At 43.8% G+C, this 21091-nt stretch overlaps 1 protein-coding gene across 1 annotated transcript; it reads left to right on the top strand.

Annotated features, from left to right (window-relative positions):
* The first annotated feature begins 2604 nt into the window (after positions 1-2604).
* On the top strand, positions 2605-17623 carry HNRNPU (heterogeneous nuclear ribonucleoprotein U). The gene is made up of 14 exons (XM_054194258.1): positions 2605-3534; positions 4613-4724; positions 4846-4919; positions 7380-7519; positions 9058-9157; positions 10247-10359; positions 10764-11027; positions 11270-11389; positions 11846-11974; positions 12345-12513; positions 13045-13284; positions 13737-13939; positions 15026-15097; positions 15502-17623. The coding sequence occupies exons 1-14, from the start codon at positions 2805-2807 to the stop codon at positions 15553-15555; spliced, it is 2520 nt and encodes an 839-aa protein (XP_054050233.1). The 5' UTR covers positions 2605-2804; the 3' UTR covers positions 15556-17623.
* Positions 17624-21091: the final 3468 nt, after the last annotated feature.

Raw genomic sequence — 21091 nt, forward strand, 5'->3', positions numbered from 1 at the left:
CCTGTCATTAAGGTTACATGTCTGTATCAGTTATGTGTGTATTTTATGTACTTAGCTTTAAAAAACACTGTTCTTACCACAATTAAATCACCCGATATCTGAAAATAACTGGGATTTCTCACTTTTATAATGGGTAACAGCATACTGTAGTTTGAAAGCACAGTCGTATTGTACTTGTGAATATTTGTTTGGTAGTGTAATTGAGTGGTTAGATAGTGGTTACTACTGTGGTATGAATTAATCTCCTCTTAAAAGAAGTTCAGCCTTCTAAGTGGTTTAATAAAGAGATAGCCTTAGCAACTGAAAAAATATCTCAGGTTGGTGGTGTTAAACTTGGGGGCAGGGGTTTTTTTACTTTATGTACTTGTGCCTTTATATACAGGCTTGAATGCTTTAGGGTAAGTAATCTCTTGATGTGCCTCAACGCTCTTAGCTGTATTGTTTCTCCATGGTAACGGGAGTATAAAGCAGTATAAGCATGTTACTGAAGTAGGCAGACATGACATTGTTTAGGAATGGGATTACATGTGAGGACTACAGTTTTAAGGTGATTCTGAATGAGAGCATTTTCTAACATAGAGGTGCTGTGAATGTCTGCAGACGTGCTGATTTAAGGCCAGGTTTAGGGTTCCAAAACTAGCATGAAAGAATCTCTCAATCTGTAAAGTTTGCGGCGGTGAGAGGGATTATCAGGTGATTAGGTGGATGAAGCTCTTCCAAAAACATGGCTCAACATGTGATGAGGCTTCTGCCAGATCAAGGCCTAAACATAGGGCTCTGTCTGAGGTTCAGATGTGAAGGCTTAATTATGTATCTTCTCGTTAAAAAATTTTTACCTTCAAAACTCAAAAAAAGAACACGGAGGTTGGGCAGGCAGATGACATCTAAATTAATGCAGAACTGTCTGTAAGCTTCAGTAAGTCATGTGGCAATATTAACTAGGTGAACCCTGCTTACTTTTATTCCTGCTGTGGCAGAACAGTATATATATCAAAAGTACCTCAGCAGACTAGCTTAGATAGCTCTTTCATGAACAAATGGACAAAGGTAATGATTTATATTGGTGCAGCTTGATCACACACTGACCTCTGCCTAGCACTTATGCACTCTTGTCCTTTTCATCCCCTATTGAGATGACTCTGACCTACTAGGCTGAGATAAAATCTACTAACTTGCATTTCCTAGGAAAGGAAAGGTTCTGACAACCTTTTTCTCATCTGTACATGTTGCATGAGGGAGCACTCCCTGTCTCTGTTCCAACAAGCTGTTGTGTAGTGATGGGTTGAGCTAACCTTGCTGACTGAGTCATGTTTCCTCCAAAGGGATCCAGCCTGAGTGAGGACAGAGCAGCGTGTGTCTATATGTGCTTAAAAGAGCCCTTTCCTGGTGCAGCTAAAACACAGTGACTTCCTCATCTCTCCTCCCTTCCTCTTGGTGCAGGTAAATGTAATTTGTTCTGGTTCAGAAGGCCACGCGACCTGTACCAACACAAAGCAACTTCATGCCAAACACGCCTTCTCTTCAGTAGAATTTCATACTCATCTTCTAGTTGTTTGACTGGCTTTTTTTTTTCTCGTGCAAGTGAAAATTAGCTTTTTATCCAGGCTCCCTAAGGAAGCAGATCAGTGCTTCCTTTCTGTTCATGCAAAACCCTCTCTGCTGTTTGTTTTCAAGTAACTTTTGACCAAATTGGAAAAATTCAAGCACTGTAGATCTCAGTGGCTGAGGAAAGCCCTGAAGTAATGCTGTACTGAGGAGGAAAAAAGAGAGAAAACCGAGCAGTTTTGGTTAGCTGATTGGCTCTGCGCTGAGCCCCAGACTAGCACTTCTTGTCCTGTGGAGAGTTAATGCACTTGAAAAACCTTTGTTAGTCCTGTGGCTTTGTGAGCCCCGGCCTGCTCTAAATATCAGGTCTATGCGTGCCTCTTGCTGCTGCAACTAGTGAAAAAAAAAAAAAAACCAAACGGGTGTACAGCTCTACTTTTGTCCTTATGTAACTGTGTTAACAAGGTTGTATCAGGCTAACTATTTTGAGTAGCGGTGTTGTTCGTTTCGAACCCTTTAGGAAACAAACCGCGCAGGCTAGGCCCCATCCGGCAGCGAGGGGAGAGGAGGAGCTGCCCTGCCTGCCAGGCCGCGGCCTGCACACAGCGCCGGCTCGGGGGAGGGGGAAAGAGGCTGTTTAGTTGGGCTGGGGCCTTTTACTCGTGTTTAATCCCCGCCAGAAGGCCGGAGAGAGGCCTGCCTGGGTGGCATGGCGACTTGAGAGGATTATTTTGCCGAAGGGGTTGTCTCGGTTGAAGGGACAAACGGCGCGGCTTCCTGCTGCCGCCTGCCCAACATGGCGCGGGCACGGCCGCCGTGTGCGCGGAGCGGGGCGCTCCGGCAGGCAGAGCCGCTCTCCCCCCCGCCTCCCTCACACCGGGCCCGGCGGGGAGGCCGCCGCGGAGCAGGCGGCGCCCCGCGCCTGTGAGGGCAGTGGGGGGGTCTGCGCTCGGGCGGGTATTTACGGTACGGGCGCGCGCGGGCGGCCGTTACGGTAGCGGGGGGAGGAGGGACTACGTGCGCGGGGGCGGGGCGGGCGGTGCTGCGTGCTCGGCCCCGCGAGGCGCGTCTCCCTCGCGAGCTCGGTGAAAGGATTTGGCGCCAGGCGGGTCCGCTCTGCAGCTGCCGCAGCCGCACGCACCAGCCGCGCCACCCGCCCACCGCCGCCCGACGGGGCCTCCTCGACCCACAGCCGCCGCCCGCGCCAGCCCCGGAGCCGCCCGCCAGCCCGCCCGCCCAGGGACCGAGCCGCCGCCGCCATGAGCTGCTCGCCCGTGAACGTGAAAAAGCTGAAGGTGTCGGAGCTGAAGGAGGAGCTGAAAAAGCGGCGCCTCTCCGACAAGGGCCTCAAGGCCGAGCTCATGGAGCGGCTCCAGGCCGCGCTAGACCAGGAGGAGGCCGGCGGGGGAGGCCCCGCCAGCAGCGCAGTTGAGCCTGGCAACGGCAGCATGGAGGGGGAGGCGGCCGAGAGCGGCGGGGGCGCCTCGCAGCTCCACCAAGGGGGAGGCCCCGACCAGGCCGCGGCCTCCACCGCGGAGGACGACGACGAGGAAGGGCTGGAGGCCGCCGATGGCGACGCCATGGAGCTCGGCGAGGAGAACGGCGAGCGGGCGGGGGCCGGGGGCGGCCCCATGGAAGAGGAGGCGGGCGGCGAGGAGGAGGAAGAGGAGGAGGAGGAGGATGAGAACGGAGACGACCAGGGTTTCCAAGAAGGGGAGGACGAGCTCGCCGACGAGGAGGAGGCCGCGGCCGGCGACGCCAACGGGCACGGGGAGCAGCAGCCGCCGCAGCCCCAGCCCCAGCAGCAGCAGCCCCCGCCGCTTCTCCAGCCGCGCGGCGGCGCCAAGGAAGCCCCCGGCAAAAGCCCTGGCGGCGCCTCGGGGCCCCCGGCGGCGGCCCCCTCCGGCCCGGCGGGCCCCGCCAAGCAGCAGCAGCAGCAGAAGAAAGCGGAAGGCGGCGGCGGCCGCCCCGGGGCTCAGGCCGCCGGGGGTGAGTGTGCGCGGCGGGAAGGGGGGGGGGGTAGCGGCGTTAATTCCTCCCCCCCCCCCCGGAACCCCCGTCGCGCGCGGGGGGGGAGGGGGGGGGCAGAACGACCAGGAGGGCGGTTTCCGGGGCGCGCGCGGGAGCGGGCGCGACGGCGGCGCCTCCCCCGCGGGTGGCGGGGGGAGTGGATCGGGGGGGGTTGTCCACCGCCTTCCGCACGGCACCGTACCGCGTGCTCCCCGCCGAGCCCCGCGGGGGACGGTGAGGGGGGAGGCTGGTGTTCGGTGAGGGGCTGTTGTGCGGGGCAGGCGGCGGAGGGAGCTGGGGGGGAGGCGCAGGGAAGGGGCCCCCGCGGGGGGGAGGGGGGGGGGGTGTAAGGGGGGAGGGGCGGCAGCGGAGGGGCCGCTGGGGCGCGCTGTATTGTGCCGAGGAGCGCTGGGCGGCGTGACGTCACTTCCGGGCTGTGCGCCGCACGGGGATGGCGCTGGGAAGGCCTGGTAGGACGGAGGGGCGGGAGGGAGGAGGCGGAATCCCTTCCCTGCAGGCAGCCGGGCGGCCCCGCGCGGGGCTGCCGACCGGGCCGTCGCGCCCGCGCCGCCGGGAGGAGGCGCAGTCGTGCGGATCGCGCTGTGTCCTTGCGAGCGGCCGGGAATGTCCGGGGGGGGGGGGCAGGGCGCGGGTCCGCCGTCGCAGGAGGGGTTTTTTTGTTCGATTCGTTTTCCTTTTTTTTTTTTTTTTGTCCGATTTATTTTTTTTTCACCACTTGGGAGCAGTCTGGGGGAATTTTAGTGTGGAGGAGTGTGCCGGCCGCTTCTGTCGTGGATCGGAGGCGATTTAGCAGACTAATTTTGAGTCTTCTGAGAAGATTTGAGATAGGGTGGTTGTTAGTTGTTTTGTGTTTTTTGTTTTGTTTTTTTTTTTTTTATCGTAGTACTAAACAAAGTTCTTCTCCAGGGTGCTGTTCCTTTTCTCGTGCTGTAGGGTCTTACCGTTTCCAAAGCTGGAACTGTCGTATAGGAAGGAGTTCATTCCCGATTAAAGAGCTGCTTTGTGTAATTAAAATAAATCGTTAATTCTGCTACAGGAGATGCTAAAACAGAACAAAAGCCCGGTGAGAAAAAGAGGGGTGTGAAGAGACCACGTGAAGACCATGGCCGTGGATATTTTGAATACATTGAGGAGAATAAGTACAGCAGGTAAATAAACTAGATGCTGGGTAGCATTTTGTGAATGAAGAGAAGTAAAGTACAGAAATGCTTATTTTAACTGTGTGAAAATACATGTAGATTTATTATCTTTTGGTTTTGTTTTGTGCAGGGCCAAGTCCCCTCAACCACCTGTTGAAGAAGAAGATGAACATTTTGATGACACAGTGGTTTGTCTTGATACTTGTGAGTAAACATGCTTTCCTTTACTTTGGAAAGTTGTGGTATTATGCTTTTAGTCTTAAAACCACACTTTCTGAAATGTGGGGTGAAAACATTTGTTGAGTTTTGTTACCAAGTAGTTTAAAAAAAAAAATCCCTAAAAACAGTGTTTCCACCCATTTTCAGTAAACAAAAGAACAGAAGGATATACAGGTCTTTATATTAGCAGTAACGAGCTTGGTTTTTCCCATGAAGTCTGTAATATCGTACAGTTTTCTGAAGAAATCTTAACCAAAACACTAATCTAGTATGGAAACTAAGCTGGCCAAGTGTAGAGTGAACATAGAATACATTTGAAACAGCTTGAGAAAATAGTTCCGTAGCACTTGAGTTTTTCACTGCAGAAAGTTTTGAGAGTCAGTAGTGTAGGTGGTTAACTGTAGTACAATTTGTGAAGTGAGCTTCCTGCATAATTTGCTGAGGCCCTATTTGTGTACCAATCAGTGGAGTATTTCTTCAGGTTTTATAATAAATTTAACAAAAAAAAGAAAAATCAGGTAAGGCCTCCTGAAAAATGACCCATTCATGCAACCTGGGAGTTTGTGGTGCGGGGGGGTGATTTGTGCTAAGGGGATTGCAGAGAGAATTGATTGGAAGGGTGTAGAAATTGACAAGTACATGCAAACAGTTGGTGGGGGTTTTTTTTGAGGCAGATTATAATCATTACTAATATTGTGATGTACCATGACTGGGGCAAACTTGACATTTGTATTCTTGAGGGTAAATAAGGACTTAGTGTAGTCTTTTAAAAAAAAAAAAAAAAAAAACCAAAACGAACCACCCAGAACTTAAATAAGCAATGCTTGAACTTGTTGGATTCTTAAAGCGCCATGGAAGGAAAGCTTAAATTTTGGCATTATCTGGCATATTTGCTAGTAGTTCCAGGTGTCTTTTTCCTGAGAAATGTTTTGAAATGGAAGGAGGTATTAGTTTACAGTCACATAAATTGCTGAATATGCCACCCTTCGCATCTTGGTAACTAAATCTCAAGTTTCTATCTGCTAACCTGGTGAGTAGCCACCTTTGTGAGAGCTTCTGATTTTCCCAATAACTGAGTAGTAGCTACTTTTCTTTATTATTATTTCTAGTAGCAAGTTTTGTCACTTGACAAACTCCATGATTTAAAGCGCCGACAGACTGCTTGGAGATCAGAATCAAACACAGCTTTAAGACTGAATTGTGTAACAACTTGGCGCTCTCTTTATTGGACCATAATGATCCAGACATATAAGAGGTTTAGCACTCTTAAGTGCTTTTTATTACCTGTGTCTTACAAGGAAGCTGTAACTTCAAATTCTGTTCTCATTTGTTGTTCTAAAAGTAACCTACACAGGTGGGTTTCTTTTATATGATTTTGCCCGTTTTTCGTACAACAAAGAAAAGCTAGAAGTACTAATGAGAAAACACTTGGATCACAAATATTGTAGTTGCAACTGAGGATGGCTCTGTGCAAACAAAAGAAGATCTCGTGCATGAGAGTTACCAGTAACACAGGGAAGACTGCATTTTAGTGTACCCTGGCAGCATGCAGACTTTATATCAGTGCAGAAGAACTCACTGTTTGCTCACTTCGCTCCTTTCTTGTAATCATCAAATAGGTTTGGAGTTTCTTCTATGGATTCCTTGCTTTGGGGAATTCAAGTGCTATATCCTGCACCTCATGTTACCATTTGACATTGTCTTTGTGAAATGTTCTAGAAGATTAATTTGAAACTTCATGGTGCTGCGGCTCTAAAGATGTCTGTAAAACAAAGGTTCCACTTAAGTTCTTAGAGTGATAGGTGAATTCATAGTGCAGGTAGTGTTTCTTAGGTGAAGTAGGTTCTCTTACACCACATTCTATGTGCTTAACCTATCTGCATTTGACTTAACTGATTTTATTTTAATTGGCTTAATCTAATTGGACTTGCTAACTGACTATATTAACCAAAGACCGTACTACTTTCAGTACTTAAATGTGTTCCTATTTACTTCTTGGCTGCCCTTAAGTTTGGGCATGAGGGGTAAGAAGACTTCAAAAAAGGTATCTAGCAAATAATGCAAAGACCATGATGCAGATTTCTTTGCTCTATATTGATGGAAATATCTCAGGGTAACCCAGCAAAAATGGTTCAAATAGATGAGATGAAATTCAGGTTTTTAAGTAGATGAGAAAAAAAACAGGGAATTTGCTGACAGAAGTGAACATGGCACCTTGAAAGTTATTCTTCTGAGCTAGCTTTTGCTGAGATTTTTTGGCTGAGCTTCAGCCTGCAGCTCTGTCTAGGCATGTGTTCAGTTGCTTTCCTGAAAGATGCTGAGCGCTTGCTGTCAGTTTGTCTTGAAAATCACCTTGGAAAGCTAGAATCACCTTTAGTGCATAAAACTGGACAGCTGTACTTTATTTTGTAATAAGAGTAAACAGAACGATTTTTATGTTAACAGATAACTGTGACCTGCATTTTAAAATCTCAAGAGACCGGTTTAGTGCTTCCTCTCTGACCATGGAAAGCTTTGCTTTCCTTTGGGCTGGAGGGAGAGCCTCCTATGGTGTTTCTAAAGGCAAAGTCTGCTTTGAGATGAAGGTGAGTTAACCCGATGTTTTATGGGAGACTGTTTTGCATGCTTAAATTTAATATTATTTATACTTGTCAGGTTTTTTTTTTGTACTTAGTTGAAACTAATTCAGGTGAACAGAGCTTTCAGAAGGCCTTGTCTTATGAGCTGTGAAATGGTTCTTGATAAAAGATGTCTCAATTACCAAAATTGCTTCCTCTTTTATAAAAATGGCCATTTAACAACCAAAAAAGCAGCTTGGCTTGGATTTGCCCGGAATATGTAACTTTTGGTCTCAGTTTTGAACCAAGAATTTCATTGGGCATCTTGTACATCAACTCTTGAAGAATTTTGATACTTGCTGGTCAAAAGTTTGCTTTACTTTCTGAAGGTTACACAAAGCTTGTCTCTTTTTTTTTTAAAGAGGGATGTAAATTATCCCAGCAGCCCTTTTTTCCTCTTCCTACTTAGAGCAGGTCAAACTCAAAGACTAAGCGGGGATTTGGTCTAGATGACCTCCAGAGGTCCCTTCCAACCTGAATAATTCTGATTTGTTTATGCAGTGAATGTATTTAGCAGGTACTTGAGAGCAAGAGTTCTCCTAAAGAGTAAGAATGGCAAAGAGCCATTGTAATCAACGGATTTCTCCAACTTCTTAACAGAAGAATAAGAGGAGGCACAAAGCTTGTTTTATTTTTATATTTTATTTTTTTTTACTTAGTGATCTTAAAGGCTTCTTTGCATATGAAGTGCCTGTGTATATAAATGCTTACTCTGTTCTCTTCCTCTAGTACTTTCAAATCTAACCACTACCATGAGGAGTGGGTAGTGGTCCCATTCTCCATGCTCTTGCATTGAGTGATTTCTGTTGGTACCTGTAACTTTGGAAGGGCAATGGAGTGAAATTGATGTCAGTATTTATTACCTTATTCACTTTCAAATCAGTTTCACCTCGGTCACCTGACTCAAATAGTTGTGGAAACTGGTAGGATGCTGATCAGTTTTTCACTTCAATTTGGTGAAGTTTGTAAAGGCAGTTAGAAAAAAGCTGGTTGTCTACAGATTCCAGTGCGTTTAGGTGGGGTTTTTTGAATCTGGTTATGTTGTTTGGAATCTGGCAACTTGCCGAGGAAGTCTGCTTACTGTGGAAAGGGATGAGTGTAATATTTTCTCCAGTCTATGTAAAGCAATTTTTTATCCATTACTGCATTTTACTGGCAAAGTAATTTCCTGTTAATCCCAACTTTATGGCGATTATTTTTTTTTTTTTAATACATATACATCTTGTTTGTGATTCTAATAGAGTATCAAAAGGATTAAGGCTTTTGGCCACTGAGAGGGACTGCTGTGACTAAGTGCTTTGAAAGGTATATGGTATCTTGCATCTTCATTGCTCAGTCAGGAGATGTAACTATTTAGTGATTGGCTTGTGATTTCACATACTTCAGCATGTTTTATTTTTGCAGAAGATGATTACTTAGACCTAGTAAAGATGTTACCTTTGTGTTTCTATCTTGTTGGTGTCTAATAAATACTACGTACCTTTTAATGAATAATTTAAAAATAGGTTACAGAAAAGATTCCTGTTAAACACCTGTATACAAAAGACATTGACATACATGAAGTGCGAGTTGGCTGGTCACTGAACACAAGTGGAATGTTGCTTGGTAAGACTTTAAACATTTGATTACTTTTGTATTATTAATTGTGTACATGGTTGACATTTTAAGTGTAATTTTTTTTCTTAAGCAGATGGGAAAAGCTTAGGAATTGTAGTCTATGTGTTCTGAAAAGTGGTCTTAACTTGAATTGTTCACTGGACATGATGTGAGAAAGTTTATTACTGGGACCAAATAAAGTTGTTACGTATTCAGGCCTATAAGGATTACATGATATGAGAGTTAATTCTTTCAGTGGTCAGGCATGGGTTGTGGAGAACATTCTTGAAGGCCTGACAAGATTAAGGATTTCTCCTTTTCATGTAGTGTCGTAAGTAGGAAGAGGAGGTTTTTTGCCTCTTTTTATTTTTTTTAAGAGTGGGGCATGGTATAAGATTTAACCAGTGAAGAAAAATTCCTGGATAACTACGTTATCTTTTTGGCCTGGGGAGAGAATCCTCATTTCTGAAAGTAGCTAGGAAGAAAGGAGTACAACTTCATTAGATATATGGGAACTGACCATAATGGCATTTATAACTAATACTTGCTGCTGAGACACATCTTTGTGGGAAATGTATATGAATTGATATGTTCTGACATCAGCAGTAGCTTTCTACTTGAAGTGCTTATGTTCCACCTGAGTCCTTGTGTTTGACACTTCCTGTTAGCTTGTTCCTTGCAGCTTCATCCTCAGCTGTCGCATAGGCTGAATGTCTGCTAAACTCCCTTTAAAATAGGGAGGGGTAAGTCCTACTGGAGACTAAATTCAGAAAGCCTTTCTGACTAACTACATTACAGGTATGCTGGTGCATAATGAGGTCTTCAGAATTTAAAAATACTTGGTCATGTATTTGACAGTTCAGCTTTATGGCAGCATAAGGCTCTTAACCCTGGGATGGAGGAAGCACTGCTTTTCCACTCAAGTGAGAATATTCTTGAATACAAGAATGCAGTGTAGCTGTTTGGGGGTCATTGCTTGTTTCGGCGTTAATAGAAACATTCTGAACGGCAGCTTACTTAAGTAGCTGTAAAATGATTGTATTTCTAAAAGGTTAGATGAAGATGCCTATTTTTAATAAGTTTAAATTATTTCTTCAGGTGAAGAAGAATTTTCTTATGGGTATTCTCTAAAAGGAATAAAGACATGCAATTGCGAGACTGAAGACTTTGGTGAGAAGTTTGATGAAAATGATGTGATTGGATGTTTTGCTGTAAGTTTTCACTTATTTTCTTCTGAAGAAAAACATCCTTGAATTTTTAGACTGCTTTGATGTGAGAAGCAGTAAACCAAATACAGAAAAACTTGGAGCAAGACAAGTTGTTTAACATAGGGAGGAGGTAGGAATGGCAGATATCAACAGTGACTGCTGTCAATGTGTTAAGATTTCATGTTCACAGATGAATGTCTTTAAAGCCTTTTTAAAAAAAATCAGATCTTAAACAAGACAGTCATTGCAAGTAACTTATTTTAAGAGAAAACTTTTAAGTAGTTCTTTTATGATAGAACAGTGTTACAGAAGTTGAGTGAATATAGCCAATAGAGTGAAATGACTAATACAACTAATAGAGCAAGGTGAGTAACTTTATCCAAACTAATGCTTTGTTTGAAAACCAGAATTTCGATGGTGATGAAGTGGAACTCTCATATTCAAAGAACGGACAAGAGCTTGGTGTTGCATTCAAAATAAGTAAGGAAGTTCTTGATGGGCGGCCGCTCTTCCCACATGTTCTCTGCCATAACTGTGCAGTTGAGTTCAACTTTGGTCAGAAGGAGGAACCTTACTTTCCTGTACCTGAAGAGTATACCTTCATCCAGAAGGTCCCTCTGGAGGATAGGGTCCGAGGACCAAAGGGACCTGAGCAAAAGAAAGATTGTGAGGTAAGTTTCTTGTTCATAGTATCAAAGTTGTTGAGGTATATGAACAGAAGTGATGGAGTTTAAATAGACTGTTAACTCTCTGACCTTTTTGTTTGGGAGCTTTAATACTTGGTATCCCGTGACTCAACCCCCCCTGACATCCCCATGCCCCCCACTTGGTTTCCATTAGGCTTGCTGGTCGAAGTTGCATATTAAAGAAAATCTTTGAACTAGTATCTCAAGTGTAGAACCTGTTGTCATAGGTGGTGATGATGATCGGCTTGCCTGGAGCTGGCAAGACTACATGGGTTACCAAACATGCAGCCGCAAATCCTGGGAAATACAACATTCTTGGGACAAATACTATTATGGACAAAATGATGGTAAGTGATAATACTACATTTTATTTGTTGATACATTAAAGACTTGCTGTAAATCCAAGGTCTTTGGCTGCTGTGGTGTTCTCTTGTATCAGAGAAATCTAAGAAACTGACTAGTGGTTTTTAGTGACTGTTTTAAATTTTTCTTTTGCTCAGCTGCTACTCATACATGGCACAGCAGGATTCTGAAGCTTTTTGTGATACTATCACTGTCCTCAGCACATTTAGTTTTGAATTAGTAATGTGATCAGTATACCTTAGATTCAGCTGTATTGATTCACCTAAATTCTTAGTTTCTAAAGCTCTGTGTCTTATGGAGGTTTTGGGAATGTTGGTTATGAGTTTGTAGCCATGGCCTTGAATTGAACAATGGTTGAAGTGAGGTGAAGAGCATTTAGCAAAGGAAAATATCAGCCACGTGCATCAGGGCTACTTTAACTCTGGGAAATCTCTCCATAGGTTGCAGGTTTTAAGCGGCAGATGGCAGACACTGGGAAGCTTAACACACTGTTGCAGAGAGCTCCGCAGTGTCTTGGAAAGTTCATTGAGATTGCAGCTCGTAAGAAGCGGAATTTCATTTTGGATCAGGTAGAAGCTTCAGTGAAAAATCATTAAGGAAATTTGTTATAGGCTGTAGTGCAGTAATTAAATGGGATTAATGTTACATTGTAATAGCAGTTGTTTCATTTACTGATTTACTACTCGTTCAGGGGACACAAAGTTGAGATATTACTACAAATGCTTGTCTGAACTTCTCTGGATTTATGGGATGTGGGAGGAATAGTGTTTTAACACGTGGATATGAGCTCGTAACTTTGCATTATGCAGCATCTTTATGTCCAGTTATTTGTAAACTTCATTGCAAGCTCTTGTAGAGGTGAAGTCTATACACCATAAGTTGACTTCCTTAACTCTTACAATGACAGCTACGTGTAGTAAGTTACTGCATTTTTTTCAGACAAATGTGTCTGCAGCTGCGCAGAGGAGAAAAATGTGCCTGTTTGCAGGCTTCCAGCGCAAAGCAGTTGTTGTTTGCCCAAAAGATGAAGACTACAAGCAAAGAACACAAAAGAAGGCAGAGGTGGAGGGAAAAGATCTTCCAGAGCATGCAGTTCTCAAAATGAAAGGCATGGAACATAATCCTATACTGTGTTTTAGGATGCTGAGTATCTGTTTAAAGGATTAAGTAAACGTGAAGTCTAAAAATCACTTATCTTAAACAGTTGTACTTAAACAAAACTGGAAGACTATTGTAACTTATAGGACAACACTATATTGTGTTCCCTCTGCTGCAGTCCTTAACACTACTCAGTTATGCTGATATGCTTCATGCAGATGCACAAAGCTGTCTTGGCATAAAGTGCCCTATATAAGTGACGTATTTGGCAGAAACTGGTATTCTGAGTGGAGGTTTATAAAAGAAAAAAAAGATCTAGGCAGAATGTTTTCAAGGTTTGGAACAGTACTGGCAACTCCATGAAGACCTGTTTATTTCCTTTGCTACTGTTACATTTCGTAAATGCTCAAATTACGTAATTTTGTCCCTATGCTGAGGGAATGCAGCGGGTGGGAGGAAGAATGGGAGAAAGGTGGTTAAATTACGGCTTTGATTGTAGCTGAATGTAGATGCTGAATACTCAGTGTTTTTGCAATTATAGGGAACTTCACACTGCCAGAGGTAGCAGAGTGTTTCGATGAAATAATCTATGTAGAGTTGCAAAAAGAAGAAGCGCAGAAGCTTTTGGAGCAGTATAAAGAAGAAAGTAAGAAATCTCTTCCACCGGAAAAGAAACAGAACACTGGCTCAAAGAAGAACAAGAAGAGCAATAAAAATCAATTTAATAGGGGTCAGAGAGGTCGTGGAGGATTCAACATGCGGGGCAACTTCAGGGGAGGAGGTGAGCGTAGAAATAAGCCTGTAAATTTTGGAGGTTGCTGCTGCTGAGGGTTGGAGGGGGAAAGCTCGTAGTGCTTGTATTGCAATTATTATATGGTGGGAATCTTGATTTCAACTTTGTAAGTTTAATTTATTAGTGCAAAGTTAATTGTCCAACTTTAAAAGTGAAGATTGCCAAAATCCTAGATTATACTCTTCATGTAGTTTGAGGCACATCTTTGAGGTTTTTATGTTAGGTTTGGTGTTCACTTGTATACCAGACTGTATTGGGGTGGTAGTGCATGGTTAAATTACCATCTTTCACTATGACCGGATGATTTATCTTTGCACTGACAGTTTTGCACTAAATTTGTATGTCTTATTTCTATACCACTGGTATTTTGAACAATAATCTTCAAGTAAGAAATACATCAGACTGAACAATTACTTGATGAAGTAACTCTTTCCCTGCAGTCCCTGGCAATCGTGGTGGATACAACAGGAGGGGAGGCAACATGCCTCAGCGAGGTGGTGGAGGTGGCGGAGGTGGTGGTGGCAGCAGCGGTGCAATTGGCTACCCATATCCTCGTGGCCCTGTCTTTCCAAGCAGAGGTGGCTACTCAAACAGAGGAAACTATAACAGAGGTGGAATGCCCAACAGGGGAAACTACAACCAGGTGATGCTTTCGGGGGGATTTATCAATTGAACAACAATACTTTGGATGATGTTTGAAAGGCTTGGTGGCTGTCAATACCCACAGACTTTGTGGTACTATACTAATCCCACACTAAAAGGCCTAGCTTTCTAGTTTAGTGTGTGTGCCCAGGGCTCTGAATGTTGCATAAGAAGTTCTGATGCGGGGGTTCCATCTTAAAGATGGAATATTTTTAGGGCATGTGTGTGAAGGCTTGTGTTTGATTTTTTTTTTTTTCTTCTTTTTCTTCCCCCCCCCCCCCCCCCCCCCCCCCCCTCCAGGTAGTAGTAATGCTTGTTTGGCCTTAAGGTCAAGATGTATCTTTATCAAGCATTTAGGGAACTTTCTGGAAATAGCTCTGGGGAGAGTCTTTGTTTTGGTGTCTGGTATCAAGCACAACAAGTGAAGACATGCTAGCCTAGGTCTTAACTGATGGAATATCAGTGGAAATATTTGAAAACATAATTTGGATTACTGAAGAGCCAGCAGATGGAGCCCAAGCTAGTAAACATGGCTCAGGTTTGTCTAATAATGACAAACAGGGAAAATGCAGTATTTTATCTATTAGTATCAATGTTCCTTTTTTGTACCATAACTTTTATTTGAAGTTTTGTGGACTAGCTCTTCTATTTTCAGTTGTATGACCCATATCCTTTTGCCTGATCAGATAACACATCCTTGCAGCAACTACAGCCTTTCCTAACTAAAAATAGGCAAGCTCCTGTATTTTTAGTTGTCCTGGTGCAGTTTAGCAGCTGGAAATAGGGTGAGTCAAAACTGGATTAGCCAGCTTTCCAGACCACTGGCAACAACAGTTTGAGCTGGCTTATTAATTTGAGGTTCTTGCCCCATGTTCAAGAAGCAGGTGCTTGGAGAGGCGGCTTTTGGTATTCTAGTGTTTTTCAGCAAGACTTTTTGTTTGTTTGTTTTTAACCTAGGCCTCATAACTTGTATTTGAAAGATTGTATATGGTATGTGATGTTTGGATGGTAATGGAAAGATCAGTACTAGTGCACTTCTGAAAAATCCATGTAGATTAAGTAGTTAAAAACTGTTGTCCTCTTGCAGAACTTCAGAGGAAGGGGAAATAATCGTGGCTACAAAAACCAATCTCAGGGCTACAACCAGTGGCAGCAGGGTGTAAGTATTAATAACTTCGCCTTTTCACTGTTAACTTGAATGTTTCAAAATGCTATCAGAAATAATTTAATGTATAATCAAAACTTGATAGTAAAATCTTCTAATGCTAGGTAATATCACTATAAATAGTTTTCTCTGCAAAACTTAAATCTGGCTTGATCGTCTTGATGTATCAAATATCAGCTATGGCTTATTGGTCTTGATGGTATGTAGTATTTGGCTTCACATTGCTACTCTGAAGTGAACTTAACTGCCTTAAGTTGTTAAGGAACGTGCTGCTATTTGAGAGGACTTAAATATTCTCAAGTTCCAGGAGAACTAGATGTTTGTTAAATGCTTTATGTAAGAAATGCAACCATTACGCGATTACAGGTTAAAACTAACTATTTATCCATTTATTGCAGCAATTCTGGGGTCAGAAGCCATGGAGTCAGCATTATCACCAAGGATATTATTGAATACCCAAATAAATGAACTGATACATATTTCTCCAAAACCTTCACAAGAAGTCGACTGTTTTCTTTAGTAGGCTAACTTTTTAAACATTCCACAAGAGGAAGTGCCTGCGGGTTCCTTTTTTAGAAGCTTTGTGGGTTGATTTTTTTCTTTTCTTTTTTTGTACATTTTTAATTGCAGTTTTAAAGTGATTCGTAAGAGAACCTCAGCATTGTGCACGATAAGAGAATGTGTCAGTATTTCAGGGTTCTACATTTTATCTGTAAAATGTGACTTTTTTTTTACCACAACAAAAGTAAAACGTTGCTTTGTACCTGGTGTCTTTTTATTAAAGAATTTTCTCCTTTTTCCCCATCCCCCAATTTCTAAGAAACAGTCGTGAGTCGTGTCACAATATGATAGAAATGTTAGCAACCAGATTGGTCCGGAGGCTCCTTAGTAGCCCTCGTGAATACCATGAGATCATGTAAAGCTCCGTATTACACTCCATCCTCTCTATGAAGCTTCTGGGTGGGGAGGGGACGAGGGAGAGGTGAAAGTTTCTGGCAATAACTAGGACTCTTTTTGTACCATTTGGAACTCAATAAGATGTCGGGGGCAAAGAGGAGACCTGGGGCTAAATAGTGAAGGTGGAGTGTATGTAGAAGCTCTTTAAGTTGTAAAACTTGGTTGCATTATTTGTGGAGGCTCAAACTTGTGAAGGTACAACACCATAATTTCTTTTCCATTTGTTCTGCATTTTGATTCTGAAAAGAAGCTGGCTTTGCCCATTTCTTATTAAACAAAACTTGTTGTAAATCCAGTTGTCTAATGGGATCTATATGAAGTTAGCTGTGTGTCTGTATAACTTTTTCCCCACAAAATACTGTATACCTAGTGTGCTTGTAGTAGTTACTCCACCATTTTGTAAGCTAATGAAACTGTGAGTCACCCATTTTATATCTAATTTTTAATCATGTCAATTCTCAAATGGGTGTATCTCCTTAGCCTGCTGATTCCTTTTCTCTTTAAAGAAAGTGGGTGGAGAAATTTAACTCTAGACGTTTGTTTGCAATAAAATAAATTCATTTTACTCTTGTTTTGGGATTGTCGCCATCAAGGTCTAAAATCCCTTTAAGGCTATAAAGAGGAAGAGAATGTACGAAAGCGATGATGTTGGACAGTTTTTAAACTCATTACTGTGTACATGCTGAAATACTTGTGTTTCTTTAACAATCTAAACTGGTGGTTGCTCTGTTGGAGATATATCACGTGTATAATCTCACAGTTTAACATGGTTATATGTATAGGGCAAAAGTCTTTTGAGTTGCGCTTGCATCATGTAAATCCACTTAACCTATTTATTGTAAAATAGACATTAGGGAAGGAGCAGGGGAAGAAACTGGACAGGGAGTAGGACAGGCGGAGGGTTGTCATGGAGAAGGAATCCTGGAGTTCAACAGAGAGCTTGGATTTGTTTTAGCCGCAATTTTGTTCAGATTTACGCTTTTGTAAAATTGTAGTGGCAATGTTAGCTAATGATTTCCTTGCGTTTTAATGCCGTAGGACAGGGGAGAGACGTAACCATCCTGAGTCGGACTCATGGTGCACATGTGGAAACACATGTCACTTCCCAGCAGCAGCCTAGACCTAGAGCTGGTGTAGTGTGCTTGAAACTTTCCTCAAATGTTAGTCGATTTCTAATAGTCTTCAGCAGTAAAGATAAAGTTGTGTTGCTCTTCTAGCCTTTATAGCAGATGACGTTGCATATTGACATTAAACATTAACAGCACCACCTCCTTGTTAATATTGCTTTAAATCATCCCTGTACTTTGAATGAGAAAAATGTAAATTGTCTTTAAAGAAACACTATTTAATGAACTAGAAATACGGGGAATCTAACCCTGAATCTGTTTTGCTGAAATGGAATTTTCTTTAGACTTGCAGAAGTTTAGTGTAACTGAAGTCCATCTCCCTTCTACCCTCCTCACAAGAACTAACACTTTGTATGGAGTGCTGATCCTTTGCTTATTTTGGTACTCTATAAAATTATATAGTCTTCAACTGAAATACAAGAGCCTACACTTACTATGTGGTTGTAAAGCTTTTATTTTAATTCAAAAGTCTGGGATGTTTCATTTTCAATTCTTCACTGTATGGTGGTTAAACAAAAAAGCTACCCATGAGAGGAAGTGCTTCAGCTGTCTTACACTTGTAAGAGGAGTATTTGTTTCTACTAAAAGTACTCCTGTATATAATATATATAAAAAAAAAAAAGCTGTTTTGATAAGTTCAGCAGTGTATGTGCTGCCCGTTTTCAAAAGAGCTTCAACGTAAGCACCAGTGAGGCACGTGATATAGGTGTCTAAATACTGACTAGCACTTGCGTGAGGCTGGATGTTCATTCAGCCTGGGCCTGCCGGCAAAGGAGAGACAGCCCCTCGTCTTAGCCCTGGTTGTTGTTAGAGAAGGGATTTATTTTGCTGTGTGAAAACAGCTTAAATAGAAAAGCCATTGCTTAGAAAATCACTGATATTAAAACACTTAGATTTGCAGTCTGTGTTTAATAAAGGCAGTAGAAAACTTAGCTGGTGGCTAGAGAAAGGTGAGGGAAGCACAGCTGTGTGTTACCACAAGGAGAGGGCTGAGCCATCTGTCATGTTGAGTAATTTTTCCTGCCTCAAAGGACTTGTTTGCATGAGGAAAAGTCCCCGTGGTGCGGCAGCCCCACGGCTGCCGGGGTGGTGCAGATGCTAGGGCCATACAACACGGGTTTGGGTTTGTCTTTCGTGGTGGTTTTGTTTTTTGTTTTTTTTTTTTTTTTTTTCCTGATGGAGTACAAACTGGGTTTCCTTTTTTTCTAATTGAGGGGGTTTTTTTCATGAGGAGTATGAACCTGCAGAGCCTTGGAGTGGGTTCAGTAGCAGTAGGAACGTGGCATGTGATGTCTGTGCAGCTCCGGGCAGCGGTGATGCTGCCACTGGCGGTGGTCTCGGTGCAGCCCTGCCTGCTGAAGCTGCTGCCAGCTCATCTGACAGCAGGTTGCAGCCACCCTGCATGGCGTGATGGGGACGGGTGCACTTAGCTGCGGCGGGAAGGCAGGTCTGTGGTGGCTCAGGAGGAAGTTCCTATTTAAAAACAAAACAAAACTACTTCAGTTGTGTTTCTGCCTCTGCTAGTAACAGTCGCGAAGATACACACACTGCAAGTGGCGGTGCTTCCCTGACGCACGGGGGATTGGCGAGGGGCCCTGTCCTGGGTGCGCTGAGAGTAAATGGCCTTTGTAAACGGACTCGCCTGTGGGACACGGGGGGGCGGCTTTTGCTCTGGGGTGTCGAAGACATCCCTGTCCCCAAACCCTGTCTCTGCTGTCGTGAGCTGCCCCTTCCAGCGTGCCGCACTGCTCCTGCACTGCTGGGGGAGCCTGGCTTCCATGGCACCTGTACACAAGCTCCTCCCGGTGCTTATTCCAGAGTAATTCTTGATCAACAAAGGCATTTTCGGAAATTCTGACCAATTTTTCTGATAGTGGCATGAATTAAACCAACGTTCTGGCAATGCCGCGTGCGGTCTGTGCCACTTGCATAAAAAAAATTTCTTCTAGGTTTTGGGGTTTTTTTAATCACTCACTATGCTCTTGAACAATGTTTTTAATAGAAATAGGTGATGAGGTCATCTCTTAAGATTCAGAGGTTTCCTTGTTCGTGACCTTTTGGAAAGCTAGGCCACTGCTTTCTAAAAGTGTGACCTCAGGTGAAGCCACAAGAAATCAAACCGAGTTACAGAGAGACATGAGGTACTTTAATACTTCTGCGGATGTTTAACTGCCAGAGGCTGGACTCCCCCAGCGAAGACATCTGCATAGACTGTAGGTTTACTTAGCAGTTGGGAACTGGTACAGTGGGAGTAAGCATGTGTTGTGGTCTTGGCCAAATTGGCCAATGGCCGGTGACAGATGCTCCCCCTCAGCCTCTCATACAGAGAGGAGGAGAGAGAAAGAGATTTACAAGTTTAGAAGAAACTAAACTACTTTAATGAAACATTAATAATGAGATAAAAAGGAAAATAAGGAAATAGATACAGTATATACAAAACCGTGTTAAGCTCCCGGGATGACGTCACTGGCAGGCACAGGGGAAGTCCCAGATTGGACTCAGCGGCGGGTGGGAACTGGATTCCAGAGCTGGAGTCAGGAACCCACCGATCGGGATCAAAGGCAGATGAACAGACAGGGTCCTCCTCAGACGTCAGCCATGGAAGGAAGAGAACTGACCCTTTGATCCCTCAGCTTTTACGCTGAGCATGGGGCAGATGGGATGGAATACCCCTGTTGGTCAATTTTGGGTCACCTGTCCTGTCCGCTCCTCCCTGCAGGTGGGACCCCTCCACGCTTTTCCACTTACGACCCTCCAATGGGGCAAATAACGAAATTAGCTGACCTTGGTTGTTACAGCAATAAGTATAATCAAGAGCCTCGCTGCGTACCATTCCTTGGCACAAACTGTCTTATCATTCTGAATGAACCATTTCAGACACAACATGCTGTTAATTTCAGAGAGTTAGAAGAGGCCTAGCTAAGAAATAAAATAACTGAACAGAAAGTTGGTTGTTTTACCTCAAACCAGGACAGCCTGGCTGGAGCTGTCTCCAGCTGAAGCACCCCGGAGGACGGCTGAGCGCTCCATCCAGGATGGCAGAAACAGCCGCTGAGAGGAAGGCGGAAACTGGGAGGAGCAGCTTTGTCGCTGGGGTGTTGGTGGTACGGCCAGAGCAGCGCCTCTCTCTCTGCCCTGCGCAGCTCACCAGCTCACCCCAGACAAAGCCACCCCACGCAGGTGGAGGGGGCGAGGAGGCCTCTCTCTTATTTTAATAGCAGATTAGCGATTCGTTCTGAGCAGCTTCTCTCCTTTGCTGTCTCCTCCGATGCGGCAGGGCTCCCTAGAGGTAGCCGTGGCAGGGAATGGGCTGAAATCGGGACTTGGCCAGTCATTAATCTGGATGTGACTCTTGCCTTAGTTTGTTTTTCTGCCAGTACTGGGAGCGGCAGGAAGATTCAGCAATGAATCAGTTGCTATGTAAACTCAGCTGTAGTTTAAAAAAAAAAAAAAAAAAAAAAAAAAAAAGATGCTAAATGCTTAACACATTGTCAACATCAAAAGAGAAAAAACAAAGGCAAATGTAAAAAAACCAAGTGATCTAATTACTCATGTGGGTGACTTGATACACAAGTGTTACTTTAGAGCAAGTTTTTTGTTCTCTTTTCTGGTTTAGTAGACGGTCTCTGATCTGCAGAGTAACTTTGGTCCAAACAGTTACTGAAATCGAAACTATGGGTAAGACAGCTCAGCCAGTTTTTCCCTCCAACTTTTTCAAGCTCAGAAAAATGTTACCGCTCGGTAGTGAAGGGCGGATGCAATTTACACTAAATGACGATGCAGGGAATCTGCTGCCTGGTTAGCACACAGGGATCAAATGGGTGCTCGTTTTTCTCAGTGTTCCTTCTCCCTCAGCGAGGCTCAAACGGCTGCTTCCTAAGACACCTCTGATGGATAACTGCTG

The sequence above is a fragment of the Rissa tridactyla genome, chromosome 3 (assembly GCF_028500815.1).
Source record: "Rissa tridactyla isolate bRisTri1 chromosome 3, bRisTri1.patW.cur.20221130, whole genome shotgun sequence".
Classification (NCBI taxonomy): domain Eukaryota; kingdom Metazoa; phylum Chordata; class Aves; order Charadriiformes; family Laridae; genus Rissa; species Rissa tridactyla.